Source organism: Condylostylus longicornis, unplaced genomic scaffold, assembly GCF_029603195.1.
Source record: "Condylostylus longicornis isolate FDR11 unplaced genomic scaffold, ASM2960319v2 ptg000004l, whole genome shotgun sequence".
Classification (NCBI taxonomy): domain Eukaryota; kingdom Metazoa; phylum Arthropoda; class Insecta; order Diptera; family Dolichopodidae; genus Condylostylus; species Condylostylus longicornis.
The window spans coordinates 7,386,801-7,409,466 of NW_026577973.1; the positions used below are offsets into that span (position 1 = coordinate 7,386,801).

The window sequence follows — 22,666 nt, forward strand, 5'->3', positions numbered from 1 at the left end:
TCATTTTTTCAATTTGTTTTGTGTTTTTGTTTTTTCTTTAAATGCAAGCATTTTACTTAATTTTTTTTTTGTATTTTTAATAATGCCGACAATTAAATTTACTTAAATACTTTGTGCAAACAATTTTTTTAATTAATTTTTTTTCTCTTTTTTTTTTTTTTTGTAAACAAAATGAATTTTGAAGCCTTAAGTACATTATTTCAGAATAAAATAGCAAACGTCTAAGTTCCGACATTGTTTTAGTAAGAGTTAGATTCAACAATTTTTGTATGGAATATTGTATTGTGCAAGAAAAAAAATAAAAACAAACAATAGTGAAATGATCGAGCCTGACAATTTTGTTTTGGTACTTTAGTAAAATATTTTGTTACACATCGCTTTGTTATTTAATTTGAATTAAATTAAAATAGAAGCAAATGAGAATAATTTAGAAGCAATTTAGATAAATTAAGACTTATGCATATATTTTTGTGAATATCATAATTTGAGTTAAAATTAAAAAATATTACATGAATGCTTTTCCCCCTAAAATCTTTATTTTTTTAATTTTACTATAAATCTATTTTTCTAAAAGATTTCGGGGATTGTATAAAATTAAAAAAAAACAAAAAATAAGTAAAATTAAAATAATTATACATTTTATTTATGCTTATAAAATAGTTTATTGTACTTTAGTTTCAAATTAAAAATAATTAAAAAAATATTCGGATTTCAGCATTAAGGAATGAAATAAATTTTTTAAATGCAATAAGATGTAGATTGTACGCATACTTAATTGTTGTAAATTTATGAGATAAAAAAAAGAGAGTTAATTTTTAGTAATCCTAAAAGGACCACGGCCCTCAACTATATCGGAACTTTTGTTATTGATGTTCGTAATTTTGTTAAGAAATAATGATCTTGTGTGTGTACTAGCCTTTTTGTTTTTTTTTTCTAAACAAAACAAAATACAAGTAAATTACAAAAATTTTCTTTTAGTATTTTATATAATTAAAATTTGCAAAAACAAAGACTTATAGTTAGACCACAATAGCGGATTTATAAATATTTTTTGTATTTTTTTTTTTTTTTTGATGTTTTTTTTTTAATGATGTACATGTAATATTAAACATATTGCATATTTTTTAATTATTATATATTTTTTGTTTAATAAAATGAAAGTATAAATTAAATGCTTTTTTTTTACTGCCTTGTGCTTTTTAATATAAATATTTTTTTTTGTTTTTTAATGGTTTTTTTTTTTTGTTTTTAATATGTATTTAGTTAATAAAAATTTTATAAACTCTTTTCAATGCTGTTTTGTATATATGTATGTAATGATTCTAATATCCTCGTTATGAATTTGTGTATGTATTTGATTTATATTTTTTATAAATTGAATATAATTGTTTAGTGATCATTTCTGTTTAATATTTTTTGTAATTTGATGGATTATAATGTAGCGAATTTATTTTTATGTTTTGATTTAAAAAGATGTTCCTTAATAATCTTGTTTCCTCTTTTTTGTATTTAAATAAATTAAATTATAGAATCCTTATTAAATATTAGTTTTATGACCTAAATTTTTATTTAGTTATGTTTTGTTTTTGAAATTTCGTTTTTTTTCTTGGTTTTTATTAATTTGGATTAGTTAATTACTTGTTGTTTTAAATTTATATTTTCTATTTGGTTTTTTTTTTTAATTTCTTTATTTTAATATAGAGTACTGATTTGTGATTTATTTTTTATGTAAACATGTATTATATTTATATATATATTTAAATATATGTATAAATATTTATATATATAATTTTAATTCCATACACGTAAAAATGAATCCCATGATCCCGTTGCTACCGCCATGCCGTTTTCGGTAACACCTAAGCATGAAACTCTGTTATCATGACCAGCTAATATGCCTGCACGTTCAGCTTTCATAGTGTCCCATACATTACAATTGAAATCATCATAACCAGCCAATAATAATCTACCGCTTTTTGAGAATGCAGCTGAAGTGATTCCACATATGATATTGTCATGAGAATACATAGCCAATTCTTGATCTGCACGAATATCGAATAAACGACATGTAGCATCATCTGAACCTGTAGCAAATGCTTGACCATTAGGAAAGAATGTAACAGCGTTTATATCGCTTTCATGTCCTGGGAAAGTTTGCTTACAAACTCCTTCACGAATATCCCAAAGTTTTGCAGATGCATCACATGCACCTGATACGAATGTTCTACATTGGGGTGCCAATGAAAGAGCCATTACATCACCTGTATGTCCCATGAATGATGTAACTTGTTGTCCGGTTTCTATGTCCCAGAGACCACAAGTCATATCACCTGAACTAGTTACTATTTGATTATCATCCAAAAATCGACAACATGATAAATATCCAGTGTGCCCAAGCAACTCCCGGGATACTCTTACATTACCTTCTCTTGTTTTTAAACTATATATTGAACATATATTATCAAGACCACCACAGGCAACAAAACTACCAGATGGAGCATATGCGCATGTCATGACCCATGATGAACGTAAAGGAATGGCATGCACCTTATTAGTTGTATGTGAGTCCCAAACGATTAATTTACCATCTTGAGATGCAGAAACTAGATTTCTTGAATCACTTCCCCAATGCATGGCATAAATTTTAGCTAGATGACCTCGAAGTGTACGCCTAGTTCGCATTTGTATACGTCCGATTGGTTCAAGATTATTTGTTGCTTGCACCAAACTGGTATCGCATGCTGCTTTTCTTGCATCGCGAATTGCATTTTTAAGAGATTCAGCTTCCTGTCTTAAACTGTCTAGTTCATTCATTTTTATTTAATTTGTTTATAATTAAACTTTATTGATTTTTAATGAAATCAAAAATGTTTTTTTTCTTCTTTTTAATTATGTAGAAAAAGTAATTTTTCTGAAAAAAAAAAACTAATCGAATGCACTGCCGCGCCCACTTCTCTTGCTGTCACTACACTTATTCCTTATAACACTGAAAATTTATGAGGATTTACTCCATACTTTTTGCAGATAGGTTGTAAAAAAAATTTTCAAAGCTAATTTCAAAGCCAATTACTAATAATAGCTACTTAAAATTTTATTTCTGTTACTTTAAATCACTTTAACTCAATTTATATATTTTATTTAAATTTATTAATATAAATATTTATTAATTTAAGTGTTTTTTTAATGTTCTTTAATGGCAGTCGATTTTACCTTTAGTAAAATGTCATTTTATGTATCCTATCCTTTTAGTATAAAAAATAGGCTATATCTTTCGTCTCTTTTTTTTCTATATAAAATAAAGCGAAGTATAACTATTTCAAAGAGCAGCCATTTTCAAGAATATTAAAATGCCAAACTTATCGTTTTAATCCACAATCTTGCTTATTTGCACAATTTTTTTTTAATAATTTAATTTTTAGCTCGTTGCGGAATACATACAAAATAGCTTAATTTATTGATTGCACTATAATTTGTTCGAAAGTAAATAAATATTTACAACTTTGTTTTAGCACAAATATAATATAAATTTGCAACTAATCCTATTGTGGTGCTATCTATGATTCATTAATTAAACACGAATCTACAAAATACAACAAAAAATATTTCTAATTGGACTGGTTATCGATAAATATGAGTTAAAAATCAAAAATTAGTGTCACCGTTTTAGTATTAAGTGTTAACTTGTGAAGTTAAAGTGAGGACGAAGGAGTCATTTTCATATATAGCTGGTTGTTTTCATGCCACAACGTTGATTTTGCACATTAAACTGCTATTTTATATATTATATGAATAGTGAGCAATTAATACAAAACGTCTAATATTAATATCAACTTAGTTAAAATTTTAAAACATTCTCAAAATTTTAAGTATGTTATTCCATTTTGACGAATATGACTTATATGTCCTTAAAAGCAATTGATGTTCATTTAAGTCATTTTTGTTAAAAGTGGCTGTTTGAAGCAATTAGTTTGCTTATGTAAAGACTAATATAATTTTTCTTAAGAAGCATATCTTAAAAAAGACCTCCATTATACAAATGTACAACACAATCTTCATTCGTGTATATTAAGAAGGAATCCTGTTTAATAATCTATGAATCCCCTATCAGAATCATTTGAGCAAGCAAAAATTTTCTAAATAGCGAGCATTTTTTCAGAAAACATATGTTTTGACAAATATTTTTTGATGCTAGATTTTTAAAATGAGATTTCTTTAGAAAACTACATCTATTTTTTCCTTATACGCTCCACCTAGTTCGTGCTATTCGTTATTTTTAGATAAACTCATTTCATAGTCACTGGGCAAATTCATTGAGCTATCTATATCAATAAAGAAAAGAGAAGAGGACGAAAGTTACAAACAAAATGTAAATACAAAAATTTAACTAAACACTGAAATAATATGTAAAACACTTTAGTAATTTCGCATCACAAATTTTAGTTAATTTGACTAATTAAAAAATAACACCAATTTTCAAAGTTGCCAGTAATTTAGCATTCCAAAAAAGTAAATGACAATTGATATTACATAAACTTTCTTGCCAATTTTTTGTGCACGTAAACTCTCGGCTAAAAATATTACGTTAAAATTTTGTTTTAATTTTTTTTTTGACAGTAACGCTGACAGTATAGTTTTATTTTTATAACAATTAAGTTCATTGTTAGAAAAGAAGAAAAATTAATTTTTTATTTACTTCTTATTGATTTTGATAATAATATATAATTTGTGTAGTGTTATTATTTGTAATAAAGTTTTAATAGTTATATGCCTCCAGCAATTAAAGCTATAAAATGCATGTAAACATAGATCCAAATTTTGTTGATAGTATGGTTAATGAAGTGAAGTCTCAGGGTACGTAAAATAAAATATGTAGTAAATACATATGTACGTTAAAAATTTTATACCTATCATTTCACTTTTTTAAGTATGTACCTATATAAGATAATGTGATTTTCCATCATAAAATAATGATGATGTTTGCAATAATTCTATTCAAAAACTGTTTGATTTGTTTATTTAACTTGCCTAATAGGATTGTTCGACGCTTTTAGGAGAGACTCAATGGCAGACGTAGACACAAAGCCAGCTTATCAAAACCTAAAGCAGAGAGTTGAAAATACGGTGACTAAATTTTTATCGGAGCAAAAGTGGACTCCAGAGTTAAATAAAAATCAAATGCGTGAAAAGCTTCGCAAACACATTATTGAGTGAGCTTAAACCTGTTTATAGTTATAAAATGTATAAAAATTTTTGTATTTAATTTTAGAGCCGGTTTTCTGGATGTTGGTGTTCAACGCATAGTTGATCAAGTGGTTAATCCTAAAATTTCTACAGTCTTTCAACCAAGAATTGAAGATATTGTGTATAAATATTTAGGAATTGATAAACCTGAATTGAAATCTGAACCGAAAAACGAATCATATGATTTACATGAAAGTTTAACAATCCATACAGACTTATTACCGAATGACTTAGAAGCAGTTAGTCCTGATTCCGATAAATCAACAGCTAAATTTGATACACGGTTAGAAAAAAATTATGAAATTCAAGAAGAACATGAGGAAGAAGATGACGAATCACCACCGTTTGAACCATTAGAGGGGCGCAGTCCATCGAAAGTTAAAGAAGAAGATGCTAACACTTATTCACATTTGTCAGGAATTAGTGGCCTTACATCTCAGTCAGGAATACCTAATGAATTTAAAAATGAGAGGAGAGAAGAGAAAAATGATTCAAAAGAGGGATTTGAAAAAAGTGATCTTCAACCAAATAGTATTGGAGAATACGCTCAAGAATCTCAACTTTCTCAAGTATCAAGTAATAGCAGATTATCAATTGTGTCTGGTGACGATGAAAGAAATCAAAAGAATGGAAATTATGTTCAAGAAAGCTCTACTAATGTTGATTTATCAGAAGAAGCTCAAATGCCGAAGTTTAATGACAATTCTAATTCTTACCATCCACCTGCCGGAGAAACTTTACATTTTGACATAAAAAAAGATGAAATTAAATTTGAAGGTTTGTAAATTAATTTTATTTTAATCTAAAATTATATTTGAATTTTGGCAATACTTTGGGTATCATTTCTAGGAACTGATAGAAATAATGATATTTTACCACCTGTGTACCAGAGTGAAATGCTGGAACGAACTGATGAGAAAAATCTATTAGATATTAACCGGCAAATGAGCTTGACTCAAACGTTGGAAGAAGCTTCTAATGGTACTTTCAACACGGAATCTCAAAATTCGACCTATTTTGATGATGACTCAGAAAGGGGGGTTCTGCAAATTATTGAAGATCCTACCCAAGATTATTCCAGGGAACCATCTCGGCCATCATCAAGTATATTTCAAAAGCCAGAAACAAAGGATGAGAAGAATGATGAAAATGTTTATACAAATAAACAAGCTTCAGATGGTCAAGAGTTGCAAGAGAAGAAATGTGATATTCCAGAAAATAGATCTAATTCTGTTTTGAAAAACAACAATAATAATGGAAAAGTTGAACATTACACTCAAAGCAAAGTAGAATCTAATGAAAAGTCATTGAAATATGACGAGAAAGCAAAATTATCTAAATCCTCAAGCTCCAATAGACATTCAACTTCATCATCATCACACAAAAGTCATAAGTCTAAAGATAGAAAATCTGATAGAGAAAAAGACAAAGGAAGAAAAAGTTCATCTAGTGATTCAAAGATATCTTCAGAAAGTTCTCAAACTAAAAATCAAGTCAGTAGTCGCCACTCAACACCGCTTTCCTTAAATTCATTAAAAGAAGTTAAAGAAATAAAATCCAATGGCAGTACCCAACATAAAAGTACCTGTAGCAATAAATACGCATCTTCATCATCGATAGGTAAAAATGAGAAACAGAAAAGCTCCGAAAGAGACCGGAAACGTGATTACGAACGCTCGCGCGATGAGAAATCTTCAAAATCCGAAAAGCAAAAGCCAAAGGAATATGATGATCATTCTTCTGAAAAAAATAAACGTCATCACAGAAAGTCTACTGATTCAAATGATGGTGACAAAAAGGGGTATTTAAGTACTAAAGGACAAAAATATTCTAAAACAATATCAACTAAATCGAGTGAAGACACCAAAACTGATAATAACGAACTTAATAATCAGCAAAATTCCACTAATACTTCAGATAAAAATGGCGGTGAAGGTAATTGATTTTAAAATACATAATTTTGTTTTTTAGCTTTTTATAATTATTTTCTCATCGAATACTGCTTTAAATAATCACTTAAAAATTCTGATTAATAATTTTATATAATTAACATGTTTCTTTTAGTTCAAAAAGATATCATATCTTCTTCACCCAAGGCAGTAGAATTTCCAGTAAAATCTCCAGTGAAAGAAACATTAAAATTTAACATGTCTAATCCAATAATGATAGATAATTTAAATATGGAAAATATAGAATTTATTATAGGTTCTAATGCTACACATGTTCAAAAGGTTGTGTTGGATGAATTAATAACACAAGTTCCTACCTATCAAACCGAAAATATACAAAGTAATGAAGTTCGAAATGATTTAGGCATGAATAAAAGTAACGTAGAAATGAATAGTTCAAGTTCCATACTTCAAAAAATAACCACAACCGACATTATTCTTCCAATAAATAAAAACACTTGTGAAAAAAATCGATTTGAATCCTTGATATCACCACCTCCTAAGAAACGAAAATATGATATGAGTTTCAATAGTTTATTACAAAATTCTAATGCTTATATACCTAATATAAGGTCGAGTGATGATGATAGTGAAATAAACCTTTTTGGCTTCGATATACAGGAAGAACAAGAAAATTACAATAAAATAATCAAGAATTATGAAGAATTTTATGTTAATTGTTTTGAAAATAATTATAAAAGAGAAAGTAACCAGTCAAATGAAAACATCCATAAGTTAAGTACTAACAATTCTTTAATAGAACCAAATTTGCTTCAGAGCACAGTTAACACAGGTCTAAAACCTTCTACCAATAATAATACAACGTCACAACTTTGTCATGAAGAGTTTGAGCTAAAAGGTAAATCTTTGATAATCAATTGTTATGATGATGACATAGTTATTAATCTTTCTAAAAACAAAACTCAAGTGATTCCGTTATCATCTGCCGATGTTTTAAATAGCAAAATTTCTCCATCATTGTCAGATTCAAGTATTGGTTCAAAAGAAAATGAATTTTCAGAAAAGAATAATAATAAAAAAAACAGAGGTAAGCGATTTTTCAAAAATTATAATTATATTAAACACTTGTTGCTTTAAATTGTACTTATAACATTTATTTATATTCATTATCATAACTGTGGAAATCGATTAATGGCTCATGTTCAAAGCAGGACCTAATTAACTATACATTATTTAATAAGAGTAATAATTAACCATTTTATAACAAGATTTGTGTGTAATACTAAAAATTTTTATTTTAATTTAACATATTCATTTTTAGGTGCTGATATTAAAAAAAATGAAAAAAAATCTAATTTACAAACGCTCCTAGCTTCACAAAGGTACACATGTGACGATTTATATAAACCACGCTTAAGCTTAAGTCAAAGATCTAGAAGACGTGCTGTTGACAATGAAATTTAATAACATTTTGTATTAGTGAAATACATGTTGGAAATAAATGTTAATTTAATATATTTGGATTATTGATCTGAATAAATAATTAAAATTATCGTTTTTCTTTAAATTTTTTATTAAATAACTAACGTAAATATACAAAGTTTTAACTTACTAATTAGTCTACTTACTGATTATACTATTAGTCTATTTTTTCCGCCCTTAAATTTTGGTAATATCATTTTTTTGGCATCGCTGTTACGGTTTGCGAAATATGTACATAGAAATAAATTATTCATTGAAAAATTATTAGTTCAAAAATAAAATTTTAGAAAATGAGTTTTTTTTTTTAATAATTTGGGACCTTTAAGTTGTTTTATAGTTTGACGGGGTCGAAAAGCTTCAGTTGTTTCTGTGATCCAGTTCAGTCGTTAGAAAAATTATTTGATTCAAAATACCATTCTCGAAAAAAATCTTATTTCTTTTTTACATCAATTACAAAAATAAATCGAAAAAATTTTTAAATTCATTTTTTAAACTATATGTTGTGGTATTTGAACAAAGAGAACTTTGAATTCGCTTTATGTTAGATAGCTTATTTTAACGTTATATTTAACGCAACGAACGTTATTTTCTATAAAGTGCGTCAAAAAATTTTATCTTCAAGAGACCAACCCTAACTCCTAAATCGTTTGTGGTAGTGGACAATTTTGGAATCATGGTTTTCCTTACCAAATAGGATATACATACATACATATACGCTGATATATTTCTATGCACAACTACACTATACATATATTAGATCCTCTTAATTTTTGAGCGAATATTATTCATAGAAAATTATTATCTACTACTCAATTTCACACAAAAAAATATTATTTGTCAGTTGTAGACAATAAATATTTATTTACATATGTATATGTTTTAACGATTTAATCGTTAGCTGTTTTAAATTTTATTCAAAGTTTTTTTTTAATCCTAATTTTGGAAAAAATAAAACTAAATAAAAAATATTTTTATATCTTTAATTTTTTTTTATATTATACAGTATTTTACAAACATTAGAAGATCAGAACTACAAAAGTTTTTATTCTTCATATTGGTTTAAACTTGTTTTTTGTTTTTCTAGAAATCGAAAGCCTAAATCGCAGTATCTTCCAAAAATTTTAATTTTACCATATCACTTGAGGACACTGGAAATGTTTATTTCTTATTACATACATAAAGTTAAATTTCAAAATAAGTTATTTCAACTATATACTTTAAAAGTATAGGTTTCTTTAAATTCAGTAAATATTTTGATGTGAATTGATAAACTCACGATTTGACATATGTAATTGATAAAATTTTAAAACTATTTGAAAAAATAGTATTTGTATTGTCTTAAACAGAATATTCTTTTTTTGAAGAACATTCAGCTTTATTAACTTTAAAAGAAAAGCTAAAATTTGAACAATAAATTATTACATTAAAGTAATATATTGATATATTACTTTGTAATAAATTGAAATATTTAAAAAATGTCGTAAAAAAAAGACTTGAAAAAACAGCAATATATTATAAAATGTGTGCACACATACATCATTAATATTTTCATAAAAATATTAAGATTTGAGCTTAATATCATTCAAATAAAAATTTAATGTTATTTAAAATATGCATTTTATTTACATTAATTTTAAATTGTTGAATTTATTTTGAATTGATTGGTTTTTAGCTGATCTAAAAAAAATTGTTGTTTTTAAAGACTTACTTACTATTTACTAGATGTATTTTATAATGGTCCTAAGGACAAGATTCGTTTAATAAAAGAAATAATTGTTTTTTTTTTAATAGATATATTAAAATATATTTTATATATGTATTTAAATTTTTATTTTTTTTTTTTGCAAATTTTTCCTTGCTTTTAATTGTGGCGCAAGGTGTGATGAACTTGAAAAAGTATTGTTTATAAATCATATTTTTCATTATTATAAAAGGTTTTTTTTTTTAATTTCGTTTCGTGAATTTTGATGCAAGATGGGACAAATATTTTTTTTGAATAATTTAAAAAATACTGTACAAATTTATTTTACAAAACACGAATTAAGGAATAACTAAAGTAAAAAAAAAAAAAGGCCCATTAACAAAAAAAAATTTTTTTTTGGATACCAATGACTCCATAGCCGAAATATCAAAAATAAAAAAGATTTATAATCCAATTTTTATCCCATCTCGAATGAAAATGTCTATCTAATTTTAACTTACTAATTTTATTGTTTAAAATATTTAAATTTTATTTTACATAAACATTTTTTTTTTGTTTTACTTACACGATCAACATATAATTAATTAACAACAATTTTTTTATTTTATTTTTTTACTTTTGTGAAAAAGAAAACAAACAACTAATTACATTTGTTTTTTTTTTACTATTAAAAATTAACAATTTTTTTTTATGTATTTTAAGGAAATCTAAATTTTTTCTTTTTTTTTTTCATATTTTAATATATTTTTTTCTGTATTTTTTTTTTTTAATTTTATATTTTAAATTACTTTTATAATTTTATTGAAAAATTATAAAAAAATAATTTTAAAACATAATATCGCAAAATATTTCTTTCTGGATTAAGATATAATGCAATTCAATTTTAAATTTAGATTATTTGTTTTTCATATAAATTTTTTTTAAATCACAATAAAATGAATTAAACTGGCTATTTTAATAACAGAAAAAGAGTAATTACGGAGAAAGATAAAAATAAAATGTTGATAAAAAGTTTGTGCTACATAAAGTAAAGGCAGTGTTTTAATAATATGAAAATCGAAAATAATTTCATAGTTTTTCAAATTTAAAATTAAAATATTGGTAAGTTTTGCAAATTGAAAAAGAGGTAAATTACCCAAATTAAAATCAAAATTTATATCATTTGCCACAATACATACTTTATCACAAATGTAATAACATATTCGCTAGCTTGGTAGTGTCTGAATAATATCAACATATTAAATAAATTCTCTTTTGATTTTATAGTATTATGAAAACGTTTGGAAAACTAAGTTTCTCTATGGCAAATACATAATTTTTTTTTTATCACATTATTTGTTTTATGTGCCATTGTAATCCAGAAAACCCTAAAATGTAAGAAATAATTATATAATTTAAGGAATTGACATTTTCACAAATTTTTTAAATTTTTCCATTTCTCTTTTAGAAGTCGCTACAATTTTCAAACTTAAATTCATTTGTAAGAATTTAAAGTAACTCTTCCTTTTGTGTTTTTAACTTTTTTTTCTTACTCATATCAACAAATTTTAAAAGTACCAAAATCTAAGTTTATCAATTTTATCAAAAATAAAAGTTTTAATTTAATTCTTTATTATAAGAATAAAAAAATATTCATTTTTTGTTTTAGAACCTTTTTCGCGATGCTAATAAATTAAATTTTTTGTTTTTTTTTTTTTTTTTGCAAAAAGTCATTTATGAATTTCATAGAAAAATTTATGTACGCAAGTATATACATAAAATAATATAATATATGATTTGGCATATGTATATATTTCAATTTATATATATACACAACCTATTAACCAAATAATACAGATCTAGATTAGCAAATTTCGTATATTTCATATACTTTAATTGATTACTTTGATTTTTGCTTGTTTTTCATAAATCTAAAAAACTATATAATAAAATATTAAAAAGAAATTTAATAAACATTAAACCAAACATTATATTTTATTGACCAGTAAAACCTCGCTCATAGGGTCGCTTAACCTCTGTATGCCTGGTATTCAAATTTAATGTTGGATATATACTATTTTCGCTAGATAATTCACATACAGTTTTAATAGATGACCCAGAGGAGGTATTTCCGCCACTATTATTAGTTGAATTTTCTCGTATCGTCGTTGTCGATGATGATGATGATGATGGTGACACCGATGAAATTGCATTTGATATTGATGTTGAAGAAGCTGATGGCAATTTTGTTATATCCTCAATTATAACAGCATCTGATGCTGCGCTAACAACATTTGATGTTGGTATTACATAACGTATTGGCTCTTTAGCAACGATAGCCGCTGTTGACATTATAGTTTCATTTGTTGACTGAAGTGATGGTTGTAATGAGCTTTTACCAGATATAGAGGATTTATAATCTTCATGACTTCCACCCCATAAATAAAATTTAAAGAATTCATATGATGACCAACAAATTGCTGTTGCTGGCATTGAGTATAAAACTCTTGCACCTAAACCTTTAAAAAATCCTAGTGGGCCTGCCATATTATAAATCTATAAATTTACAAGCAAGGGATATAAATAACATTAAAAAAACATTTTTTTAAATGAAAATTTAACTTACTTTACGTATCGCGTCTGACATTCCTTTTGTCCCAGTCTCTTGAGTATTGAGTAACGTTTTTACAACATCCAATGGAGTAGTAATCGCAGATGCACACGCTCCAGCTGCTCCACCTGCTACCACATGTACTGGGGGATTGTATTTCCTATCATGATTTAACTGAGAAAAAATTTTAATATCATAATTCTTACGAAAGTGCTTATTTACTATTTACCATATTTTGAAAGAATTCATATGTCATAAAGTGTATTGACTGATGCGGTAAATTCATGACCAATTGTGTTGTATAAGATCGATAAAAAGCTTTTATACCTTCATTCTTATATACACCTCTCATACATTGAATAACAGATTTATAAGGGGAGTTATACATTTGCATACGCTGCTTAATGACCTCGGTTGGATTTGAAATTCCATCATGTATGAGAGTTGCTGTTACTGCTGAAAATACTGAAATTAAATAGTTTATTATTACTGTTGATTAAGTGATAAATATTTAATTATTTTTACATACTGTAATTAAAATGATTATTTGTAGTAAATTTTGTCATTGATTCTTTCGTAAACTCATATGTTGCAAAATAAAAAGCATGAGCTGGTCCTGCGCCAGCAACAACAGCTGTCACCCCTCGAACTGGTCTAAAAAAATATATAAAATTATAAAAAATCATTAATGAAAACATTATAAAAATTTAAACATTTTTAAATAATGGTATTAATATTATACTACTTAAGATTAATAAATTTACCTGAGAATACCTTCTTTTTTTATCATATTTGATAACGTTCTTCCAATACTGTAACTAGATGTTTGAGGAGATAAGCTTTGCATTCTTGTCTACATATACAGAGTTAGACAGGGTAGAAAAAATTTTTTAATTCTTTTTTTTTAACAAAAAAAATCATTTTATATTTTATATTTATGTATCTATTGTGGACTGGAAAATATTTTTTCAGAAACATTTTACATATATTCCAACTAAGTCCCATCTCTTCTCCTTTTTCCCCGCTAATCTAAAACATTACTATAAAAAAAAAGAGGATACGGGCGAAGGTTATTATAGTTGCACAAATTATTAATTATCGTGAAGATTAGTAAATTTATGAATTTTATTACAAAATTAATTACCAAATTTTTTAAATTTCATGTAGATCATATGCATGTTTATACATATGTATATCTTCTAAAATTAAATATTTCTTTGTTATACATATATCCGTTGTGTAGTACAAGTCTATTAATGTACTTATACTACCTACTACTTTCAAAACGATAATAATTATTTATTTTCATTTAATATTTACTTATGTATTTATTTATTTATTCAAAAAATTCATAAAAAGAACCATTTGACTCGTGGGGAATTTAAATTTAAGTTTATGTAATTTAAAAATTTAATATAATATTTGATAATTTAAAAGTAATTGCTAAAATAATTAAAAATATGTATGACAATCATTTATGAAAAGATTTTCAAATACTTAAACAATAATAATTAAAAAAAGCAAATATTATATATTTAAAAACAATATTTCCTAAAATAATCTTAGAAATCTATTTGGAACTCGAAATTCAATTACAAATATATTTTTGTATAGGGAACAACTAAAAACAAAGCGTTCTGAATTTGTAGTTTTATGATTAATTCATTTTATTCTGAAAATTGTAAATTTTTTTATTATAAAAGTCCCATAACATCAAATGATTTGTCTAAGAGAATGTAAATTATTAATTATCTATTAGATTGGAGTCGTAAATAAAAACTTTTTCTGAAATTTTGTTAATTTCGCTTGAAAATAAATTGAAGTACGCATGGTACTTTGTTATTTTTATTATTTAAAAATTAATTTGCGATTTTATAAAAAAAAATAGCTTTTGCTTTTAAAAATGTTACTAATGTGCAATAAATTGTAATAAGACGAAAGAAATGTGGCTAAATCATTCCTTATATAACTTAGAATTGAGCTACTTGATATTGTAAACTTTATTTTTTATACCTAGATAATACTTACATATGATGCATAGTCAGGCCCGGTTCTGATGTATTCGTCGCCCTAAGCGGTTCCTAAAAAGTGCGCCCCCACCCCCCCCCCCCCCCTTCAACCTTTTCACCTATTTTATTACTGTGAACAAAATTTAATAGGCATTGCACATTGTGCATCATAAAGCAGTTTCTTGTAACCTTATGGTGCTGAATTATAGAATTAAAGTCTGGAACTAAACTTTCAATTTTTTGTTCTATAAATTCAAAAACAAGGTAATTTATTTAACTGTACGTTTTTTTATGAAGTTATGATCAGATTTATATCAATCACTTAAACTTGATTTTTTGATTTTAACAACCAAAAAATTTACTTTTTGACGTAAGTGAAACTTATTGTAAAAGGTTCTATGAAAATTATATCAAATGAACTTTTTCACAGCTTATTTGAATATGAAAAAAAGTAAAAAATTATTTTTATTTTTATTCGTAAAATTTGGCTTTTTATTTCACAAATCGCCTGAGAAATGAAGCAGCGTATAAAAAAAGTTTCGACTTGCATTCAAAAATTTAAGGAAAATCAAAGTTTCGTTCTAAAATTTGTGACTTAAAAACTAAGCTTTTCATGTACATAGCTATAAGCTTTTATACTGTTCATTATATTTTTTAGATTTTATTAAAATAAATGTATTTACTGGTATTTATAGGCTCGTGGTTTTGAAATTTCAGAATGTCGTTTTGCTTAACTGTTTTAATTTTGGAGATAAATGTGTGAAGCAAATTATGCGCCATTTCATTTTACTCTTATTTTTTGGATGACTTACACTACATCAATTCAGCATAAAAATTCTTAACATTCACTTGATTATTAAACAACATTTTTTCAATTCAACATAAGTAGTAGATTTTATCAATTAAAATTAAATTCTGTGATTGATAACAGTTTTTTCAAAAACGAAAGCAGAACATAGTAGTAGAAATTCATAACGATCATGTAATTTTAAAATTCATTCAAAATTTTTTGTTGTTAAACAAAAACAAAATATTGGTATACACAATCTCAATATCAAGCTATGCTTTCCATCATTTAAGAATATTGCTCTCATTCTCTTTTTCTAATTTCTTTCTATTCTCATTCTTAATTTGTGTTTTTTTTGTTTTGTTCTTGTTGTTTACTAATGCAATAGTATACAGAAAAGTAATACATTATAATAATGTGTTTGTTTGTTTGGTGAGTGGGCGACAACTAAGCAAAAATAAAATTTTGCATGTATGAAACAATTTAAATATAATGTGTACGAACGAGTGTAGCCACTAAGCATAATAAAAACATTGCTTTGTGATATAATTATATGTGTACGAGCGAGTGTTGATAGGGAGCAATCTCAGCAAAATAAAAATTTTGCTTTATGAGATAATTATATGTGTACGCATGAGTGTTGATCTTATTCATATTAGACAATATAAATTATGTGTACATGTGTATTTTTGAATATTTTTATTTGTTGCGTACATTGCTTCTATATATGTATGTATATTATATGAGACGATTTCACTTATATATATGAACGTTTGAATGTATACAGCTGTGTGAAATAATATTCTGTGTTTATAGGCATATAAAGTACATAAAAAATAAGAATGAAAGAGTAGTGTAGAGTAAAGAAATGTATGAGTAATTTTAATTCTATGAACATTTTTTGTTATATGGTGCAAATAGAAAATATGTGTAGGAACAAAATATTATGTTTGCATGTAGGTAGATTTTATTAAGTTAATTTCGCTATAAATTGATGTATAAAAAAAAACTTGGAATCCTTTTTTTTGGGTGAAAATTTTTTTTTTTAAATTTAGGGGTTTTTTAAGTTTTCAATGGCGCCCCTATTTTTTATCGCCCATTGCAAATGCATACTTTGCATGTATGATAAATCCGGGGCTGTGCATAGTGTTTGATATGTATATATTTTAAATGCAAATCAAGCATATAACTAATTAATAAATACTAAATACGTATATTAAAGAAAATTATAGGCTATTCTGATGCAGAAAAAAGTACATGTACAAACTCCATTGAAAAAAAGCTTTATTATATTACAATTGATTTTTTTTTGTATAAAGATTTTTATTTACAACCGAATTTTGTGCTACACTTAATATTGAAATGATAATATTTTATTTCAAAAAATGTTGTAATAACGAATTTTGATCAGGTTTCATTTACAAATAAACTTGTTAATTACAACTATGTATTATCGAGTGAGTATCCAATATATGTTATCCAATATTGTAACTAAAAACTATTGTGTGGTTTATATTTGAAAAAATTTATAAAATTATTACGATAATATTAAGAAAGAAGTAATCACATAAAATACCTATTTGAAAAAATTAAAATATATACATATTGCTTTTCCCAAAAATTAAATTAATTGATTTACCTAAATAATTCTGAAATTTTTTAATTGTTCCATCAAGTTTTTAACAAATTTTGAAAATTAATATATGCAAGTAAAAATGATTATAAAAAATTAAAGTAAATTTAGAATATCATGAAAGTCGACTTTTTTATCCCGTAAAACACCGATATTTTGTAATTCTCATTTTCAATTACATTAGCTGTATATGTACGCCCCGGAAAAATTGCAATATTCTGAAGCGTTTGAGTAGTAGGCGAGGTACCACCTCGTACTCACATTTAATTTTAAGATAGTTAGAACAATTGATTAACAAATAATATGTATGTATGTATATCAAGGACTTTGAGGAAACTCTCTATCCAGTATAAGACAAAAATTTCAAATATTTTGCAATTAACAGAAAGCAATCTACCAAATTCATATTGATTATTACCTAATTGCAATGTTATGAATAATTAAATATTTTTTGATTTTTAAATAATTATATATTAACTTTCTTTCTAATTTTAATTTTATTAATTTTGGAGTTTTCCCAAATTTTTATTTAACTTATCAAAATTTAAATTTTTTATCAAAAATATTAATTATAATTTATTCCTCCTTTATTTCAATTTAAATTTTTTTCAAGTATTATTGTTTTCAAATAAATTTTATATACATATGTATGTATAGAGGATTTATAGGGGAAGCCCTATTTTGGAACTTATAGCGGAAACCCCTTTTAAGGGGCTTATGAGGAGATAAGAAATATTTCAAAATTGCTTGCTATTACTTAAGAAGAGAAAATCTAACCTACACTAAATTCACATTACTTATAATTGCTATATTTTGAAAAATAAAGTATCTTCCTTTTAAATAACAATCAACATATTATGCAATAAATACTATTTATAGTAGAGCAAAATAGTATTTAAGAATATTTTTTCAAATTATTTCAAAAATTTTGAAATGTGGAAAATTATGGGTTTTCCCCATAAGTCTTTGATATGTATGTAAAAGGAAATTTGAATATTTTCCAAATCAAAACCTATTAGAAAAGCAAATAAAAAACTTTAGATCAAAAGCAATAATACTCTGATTATGGCAATGCAAACTTATTACCGTGTAATAGTTTAGTAACGTAATTTCGAAAAAGGGAATCACCCAGAAAAAAATTCATTATCTGATTTTACTGAGACAATATGAATCAGCTTTTTTCAAAGTTATATAATAAAATTATTTTCATTATTTGTTAAAATAAATCAAAATCAAAATAAACAAAACTTATGAACACATAAAGAATTTTCATAAGAATTGTGAAATTATTCACGAATGTTCATTGTTGAATAAAAATCGCAATGTTAAGTTTTTTATTTGACAAACAATAAGGATGAAAAAAAAATACTTTTTATCTTATTTCTTCTATGATAAGAATTATTTATAAAATGTTTTATCTACACGTCTTGAAAAGAGAGCATACGTAAAAAAAATAAACAAATTTAATTGGAAAAACTTTAAATACCAATGTGGATTGAAATTTAAAATTATTTTATTTTAAAATTTTATATTTTTACCCGCTCTGTATAAGCAACTTTTTCAAAAAGTAAAAATTAAAATAAATGAAAGCATTTTGCAGATTAATATAGAATTATTCATTCGAAAAAAAGTTTTAAACTTCACCAAAAAAAAACACGTTTAAGTCATAAAATCATAACATAATACGAGTATGTACCTATCTACATTCAGGTAACATAAGTCATTTATAATTTAAGGTAAAAGTAACAAAACTGATAAGCACAACTACTTATTTAGATTAATTTTCGTACATTTTCTTTTAGCATACCCTCTTCTTATTTATTAATCAAACTCATACTTTGATAACAAATAGTTAAAATGATAGTAAATAAAACTTCAAAATATCAAAGATTTTAACTTGAATTAAGATAAATTTAGAATAGTCATTCTGTTTACAAAATCAAGAACATAAATACATGTATTAGTAAGTTTACAAAAATTAATATTTCTTCTTTCACAAGTATGTAGATACCTTATTCATTTATACTGATAACAATTTTCAATTATCAACTATTACATATTTACGTGCATTGATCAGTATGCTATAAATAAATATGTTTTGATTGATTATAGTAATTTGCTTTGCCGCTATTATATTGAAATTGTAACCTATCATAGTAGAACTACGAAAGTTGAATATATTATATTTATTATAAGTACAGGAATAGCTTAATTGCAATTAATTAAACATACATAGAAGTTTCTATCTACCTACCTACTTATTTTAAAAATTGACTCTTAAAGTTCGATCGCTTTTAATTAAAATAATAACTAAAAAATTTTGATAATTACTTCATTTATTTTCCCGGTATAGCACTTTTGAATATTTAATGAACAATTTATTATAATTTGATTATAGATATTTATATACATACATATGTAGCTATAAATTACTAGTAAAAAGCTAGGCTACCTGTTTACTTTAAATAAAAACTAGGAAAAAAAACATGCTATACAATTTCGATATTTATTTATGTACCCAAATGTATGTACATGTGATTGTAGGTTCCTACATACATATGTACATAAATGTTTGCGAATAAGATATTTGCGTATTAATATCACTTTCGAAAATTAAAGCTTTATTTTTTTGATAGCATTAAGTCATGAATATAAAACAAAATATTTTTCAAAACACACTGAGTTTTTTCGACATTTTATAATGAATAAATAATTTTATTATGAATAGCAAAAATAAAAGTAGATATTTTTAACATTACAGGCACTATTTTAAGAACGCGAATGCAAATTTGTTTTCCTAATTTCAAAAAAATTTTATGACTATTCGATAACTTTGTAACATAACAATTTGAAAAAATACCCCGGCTCTTAACAAATATTATGAACTATATCCAAAAATATATGGTTAATTGAATATATCAAGGCTATAGAAAATTACCCTCTAACCAAATCCAAAAAAAAAAATTAAAAATTACATCACAGCACATTTTTGAGGTTATATTCACCTCTTCCTAAATATTTTCAAAATTGGACTTATGTTGGAATATTGTTGCTCAAAGTACCATCAAAAAATTTCCGAATTACATTTTTTTTTTCGTTAATTACCTTCACTGAATCTAATGGATACATTACGCAATGTTCTAAGACACCAGCAATTGCTCCAGCGGTCATATTTGTACCAATACTTGTTGTTGGTAAGGATTCATAATCGTCAAAATTCATTTTGATATTCTTTTTCCGAAAAAAATAATTCAATATAAAAGGATTTAAAAAAAAAAAATTGTTAATTTGCATTACATTTTGATTGTAAAATAATAAAAATTCTAAAAATTAAAACCTTTGATCAAATTTTTTATAATTTCAAAGTAAAAATTTCACTTACCTTATTATTCGATACCTTTATATCAATAGCAATATGAATTGAAATTATTTCCAAGACCTTAAATTAATTGAATATTTATTGAACCCGATGTTTAATCCAAATCATAAAATATTTTATTTAAGAAATAATTTTAAGAGTTTCCTAATTTCGTGACATAATTTATAAACAATACTTTAACTTTGCCACAATTTTCTTTTTTCCTTATTCCAATATAGATTTATTACATCCAATCAAAATTTAATGGTTCACCTATTCATGCCACAATTTTCTGTGCATTTGAGCAGGAAAAATTTGCATTTAAAATATTGACATCTGTGACATATAAATATAAGTGACAGGTGTGATTAAATTTAACGAAAAATTATGAGCTTATCTTCTTCGTTAAATAAAATTCCCTTCAATTTTTTCGGTAAAATTTAAATATTCACGATTTCATTTTAAATTTTAAATTAACGATATGCGCTTTATATCACGATTAGGATAATTCATTCTTAATATAGCTTTGCAAAAAAAATTTTCAAACTGTTGACTTTTTAATGTTATTGGAAACCTAATAAAATTTTGTTCATATTATAGAAGAATAAGAAAACTTGATATTAAGCCGGATTCATTGGTTCGTCGTTCTTGAGCTGAACTATTTGTAGCCAAACTACTTTTTCTCTTGATTGTTCGTTGGTTCGTCTGAAAAAAGCTGATGGTTTTTTTTATTATGATGCATTTATTACTTTTTTGAAAAGAATTATATGTGATTGTAATAGTTCAGTATACGTAAATTTAACGTTTTTAAAAACCTCCGCACTAAAGTTGAAGTTGATTCAACTTTTTGAGAGAGAGAAAAAAAACTGTGCTAAAAATAAAGAGAATGTCAAAAATTCAAATTTTCATATAACACATCAGCTCGCCATGAAAGTGACGAACCAGTGAATTCAGCTCAATCCTCGATAAATAAGTTATAGAACATTGTAACGACACTATTATATTTAAATATTTTGACATAACTTTGTTTTGTTATTAATTGAAATTATTTTAAGAAATGTTAAAGTGATCTTTGCCAATTTTAATTTTTTGAACTCAAATTTTTTAAAAAATTTCTTTGATATGAGAAAAAAAATCCGAAAAATATTATTGATATAGAATAAAAACAGAAAAGTTTAATTTTAAATAGTTTAATTAAAAAAAATTAATTTTTAGCACTCTCGTTCTTTTCTAACTTTTTATGGAACATGACAATTGTTTCTATTTTGATTGTCAAATAGATTAATTATGATCTTTACAGTAAAAAAGAAAATCGATTTGCTTCTTTATGTGTAGGTACTTATAAATATTTTTTTAATTCATACGAAGCATAATATGTTAATATTAGTTTAAAAAATTTTTTTAAGGAATAAGTTAATTTTTAGGTTAGAATATTAATTTGACAAGTCTACGTTTTTGTCTCGAATAAATTTCTTTCCCCGATGACATCACATTTAAAAACGTCATTGTTATCATGAAGATATTTGTACTAAATCAAAGCTTTTCTTTTGTGAATATAAAAGAAAACTTTATACTGGTTTAATTTTTTATTAGGAAAAATAAAATATCGTATGTATGTATACATCTATTTTTGTCTTGAAATTTGTTTCTTTTGATCGTTAGCTAGAATTGAACAGTTTTGACTTAGTTTACTAAAATTCATAAACTCCATGTAAATCAGTTTTTTGTCAGAAATTTGGCCTATATAAAGGCCTAGTTAAAATGATGTTTTAATTTTTTTCTTTGCAGAATACGGTTTTGTGTCAAATTGAGTTTTACTATTCAGTAATTTTGAAAAATTAATAAAAATAAGACTATCAAACTGTAATTTGTAAATTAATTGTTAAACTTACAAAAAATATTAAATTCTTCACTATTCTCTATAAGTTATAATATCGCTAACTCATTTAAAGTA

General features: G+C 24.9%; 3 protein-coding genes across 8 annotated transcripts; 1 reads left to right on the forward strand and 2 right to left on the reverse strand.

Moving 5' to 3' along the window:
- Positions 1 to 909: 909 nt before the first annotated feature.
- Positions 910 to 3,554, reverse strand: LOC129610127 (guanine nucleotide-binding protein subunit beta-1). Its single transcript, XM_055522519.1, has one exon. It carries the CDS (start codon positions 2,812 to 2,814, stop codon positions 1,792 to 1,794), a length of 1,023 nt encoding a protein of 340 aa, XP_055378494.1. The 5' UTR covers positions 2,815 to 3,554; the 3' UTR covers positions 910 to 1,791.
- Positions 3,555 to 4,627: 1,073 nt separating this feature from the next.
- On the forward strand, positions 4,628 to 8,694 carry LOC129608851 (biorientation of chromosomes in cell division protein 1-like 1). Of its 6 annotated transcripts, none has more exons than XR_008696918.1 (8): positions 4,628 to 4,851; positions 5,033 to 5,207; positions 5,267 to 6,018; positions 6,091 to 7,176; positions 7,306 to 8,049; positions 8,119 to 8,238; positions 8,360 to 8,423; positions 8,473 to 8,613. XR_008696918.1 is itself a non-coding variant. In XM_055520627.1 (8 exons), the coding sequence occupies exons 1-7, from the start codon at positions 4,791 to 4,793 to the stop codon at positions 8,371 to 8,373; spliced, it is 2,952 nt and encodes a 983-aa protein (XP_055376602.1). In that variant the 5' UTR covers positions 4,628 to 4,790; the 3' UTR covers positions 8,374 to 8,393; positions 8,473 to 8,612. The 6 variants fall into 6 exon arrangements, 4 of the variants coding, with proteins under 4 accessions (XP_055376602.1, XP_055376610.1, XP_055376583.1 ...); XR_008696919.1 differs by having other exon boundaries at positions 8,363 to 8,423; XM_055520627.1 differs by having other exon boundaries at positions 8,360 to 8,393; positions 8,473 to 8,612.
- A 2,487-nt stretch (positions 8,695 to 11,181) lies between these two features.
- LOC129607816 (mitoferrin) lies at positions 11,182 to 21,027 on the reverse strand. The gene is made up of 7 exons (XM_055519005.1): positions 20,737 to 21,027; positions 20,460 to 20,585; positions 13,690 to 13,778; positions 13,455 to 13,579; positions 13,155 to 13,390; positions 12,941 to 13,099; positions 11,182 to 12,870 (listed from the first exon to the last, which is right to left on the reverse strand). The coding sequence occupies exons 2-7, from the start codon at positions 20,574 to 20,576 to the stop codon at positions 12,310 to 12,312; spliced, it is 1,287 nt and encodes a 428-aa protein (XP_055374980.1). The 5' UTR covers positions 20,577 to 20,585; positions 20,737 to 21,027; the 3' UTR covers positions 11,182 to 12,309.
- Positions 21,028 to 22,666: the final 1,639 nt, after the last annotated feature.

What these genes read in the sequence shown, in the direction of transcription:
- LOC129610127 (XM_055522519.1), bottom strand. Translation starts at nt 2,814, where the DNA reads ATGAATGAACTAGACAGTTTAAGACAGGAAGCTGAATCTCTTAAAAAT.
- LOC129608851 (XM_055520608.1), top strand. Translation starts at nt 4,791, where the DNA reads ATGCATGTAAACATAGATCCAAATTTTGTTGATAGTATGGTTAATGAA. An exon ending in TAATGAAGTGAAGTCTCAGG is followed by an intron (nt 4,852 to 5,032) that starts GTACGTAAAATA and finishes CTTGCCTAATAG; the next exon opens with GATTGTTCGACGCTTTTAGG. An exon ending in CTTCGCAAACACATTATTGA is followed by an intron (nt 5,208 to 5,266) that starts GTGAGCTTAAAC and finishes ATTTAATTTTAG; the next exon opens with AGCCGGTTTTCTGGATGTTG.
- LOC129607816 (XM_055519005.1), bottom strand. Translation starts at nt 20,576, where the DNA reads ATGAATTTTGACGATTATGAATCCTTACCAACAACAAGTATTGGTACA. An exon ending in AAATAATCATTTTAATTACA is followed by an intron (nt 13,391 to 13,454) that starts GTATGTAAAAAT and finishes ATTTAATTTCAG; the next exon opens with TATTTTCAGCAGTAACAGCA. An exon ending in ATGAATTCTTTCAAAATATG is followed by an intron (nt 13,100 to 13,154) that starts GTAAATAGTAAA and finishes ATTTTTTCTCAG; the next exon opens with TTAAATCATGATAGGAAATA.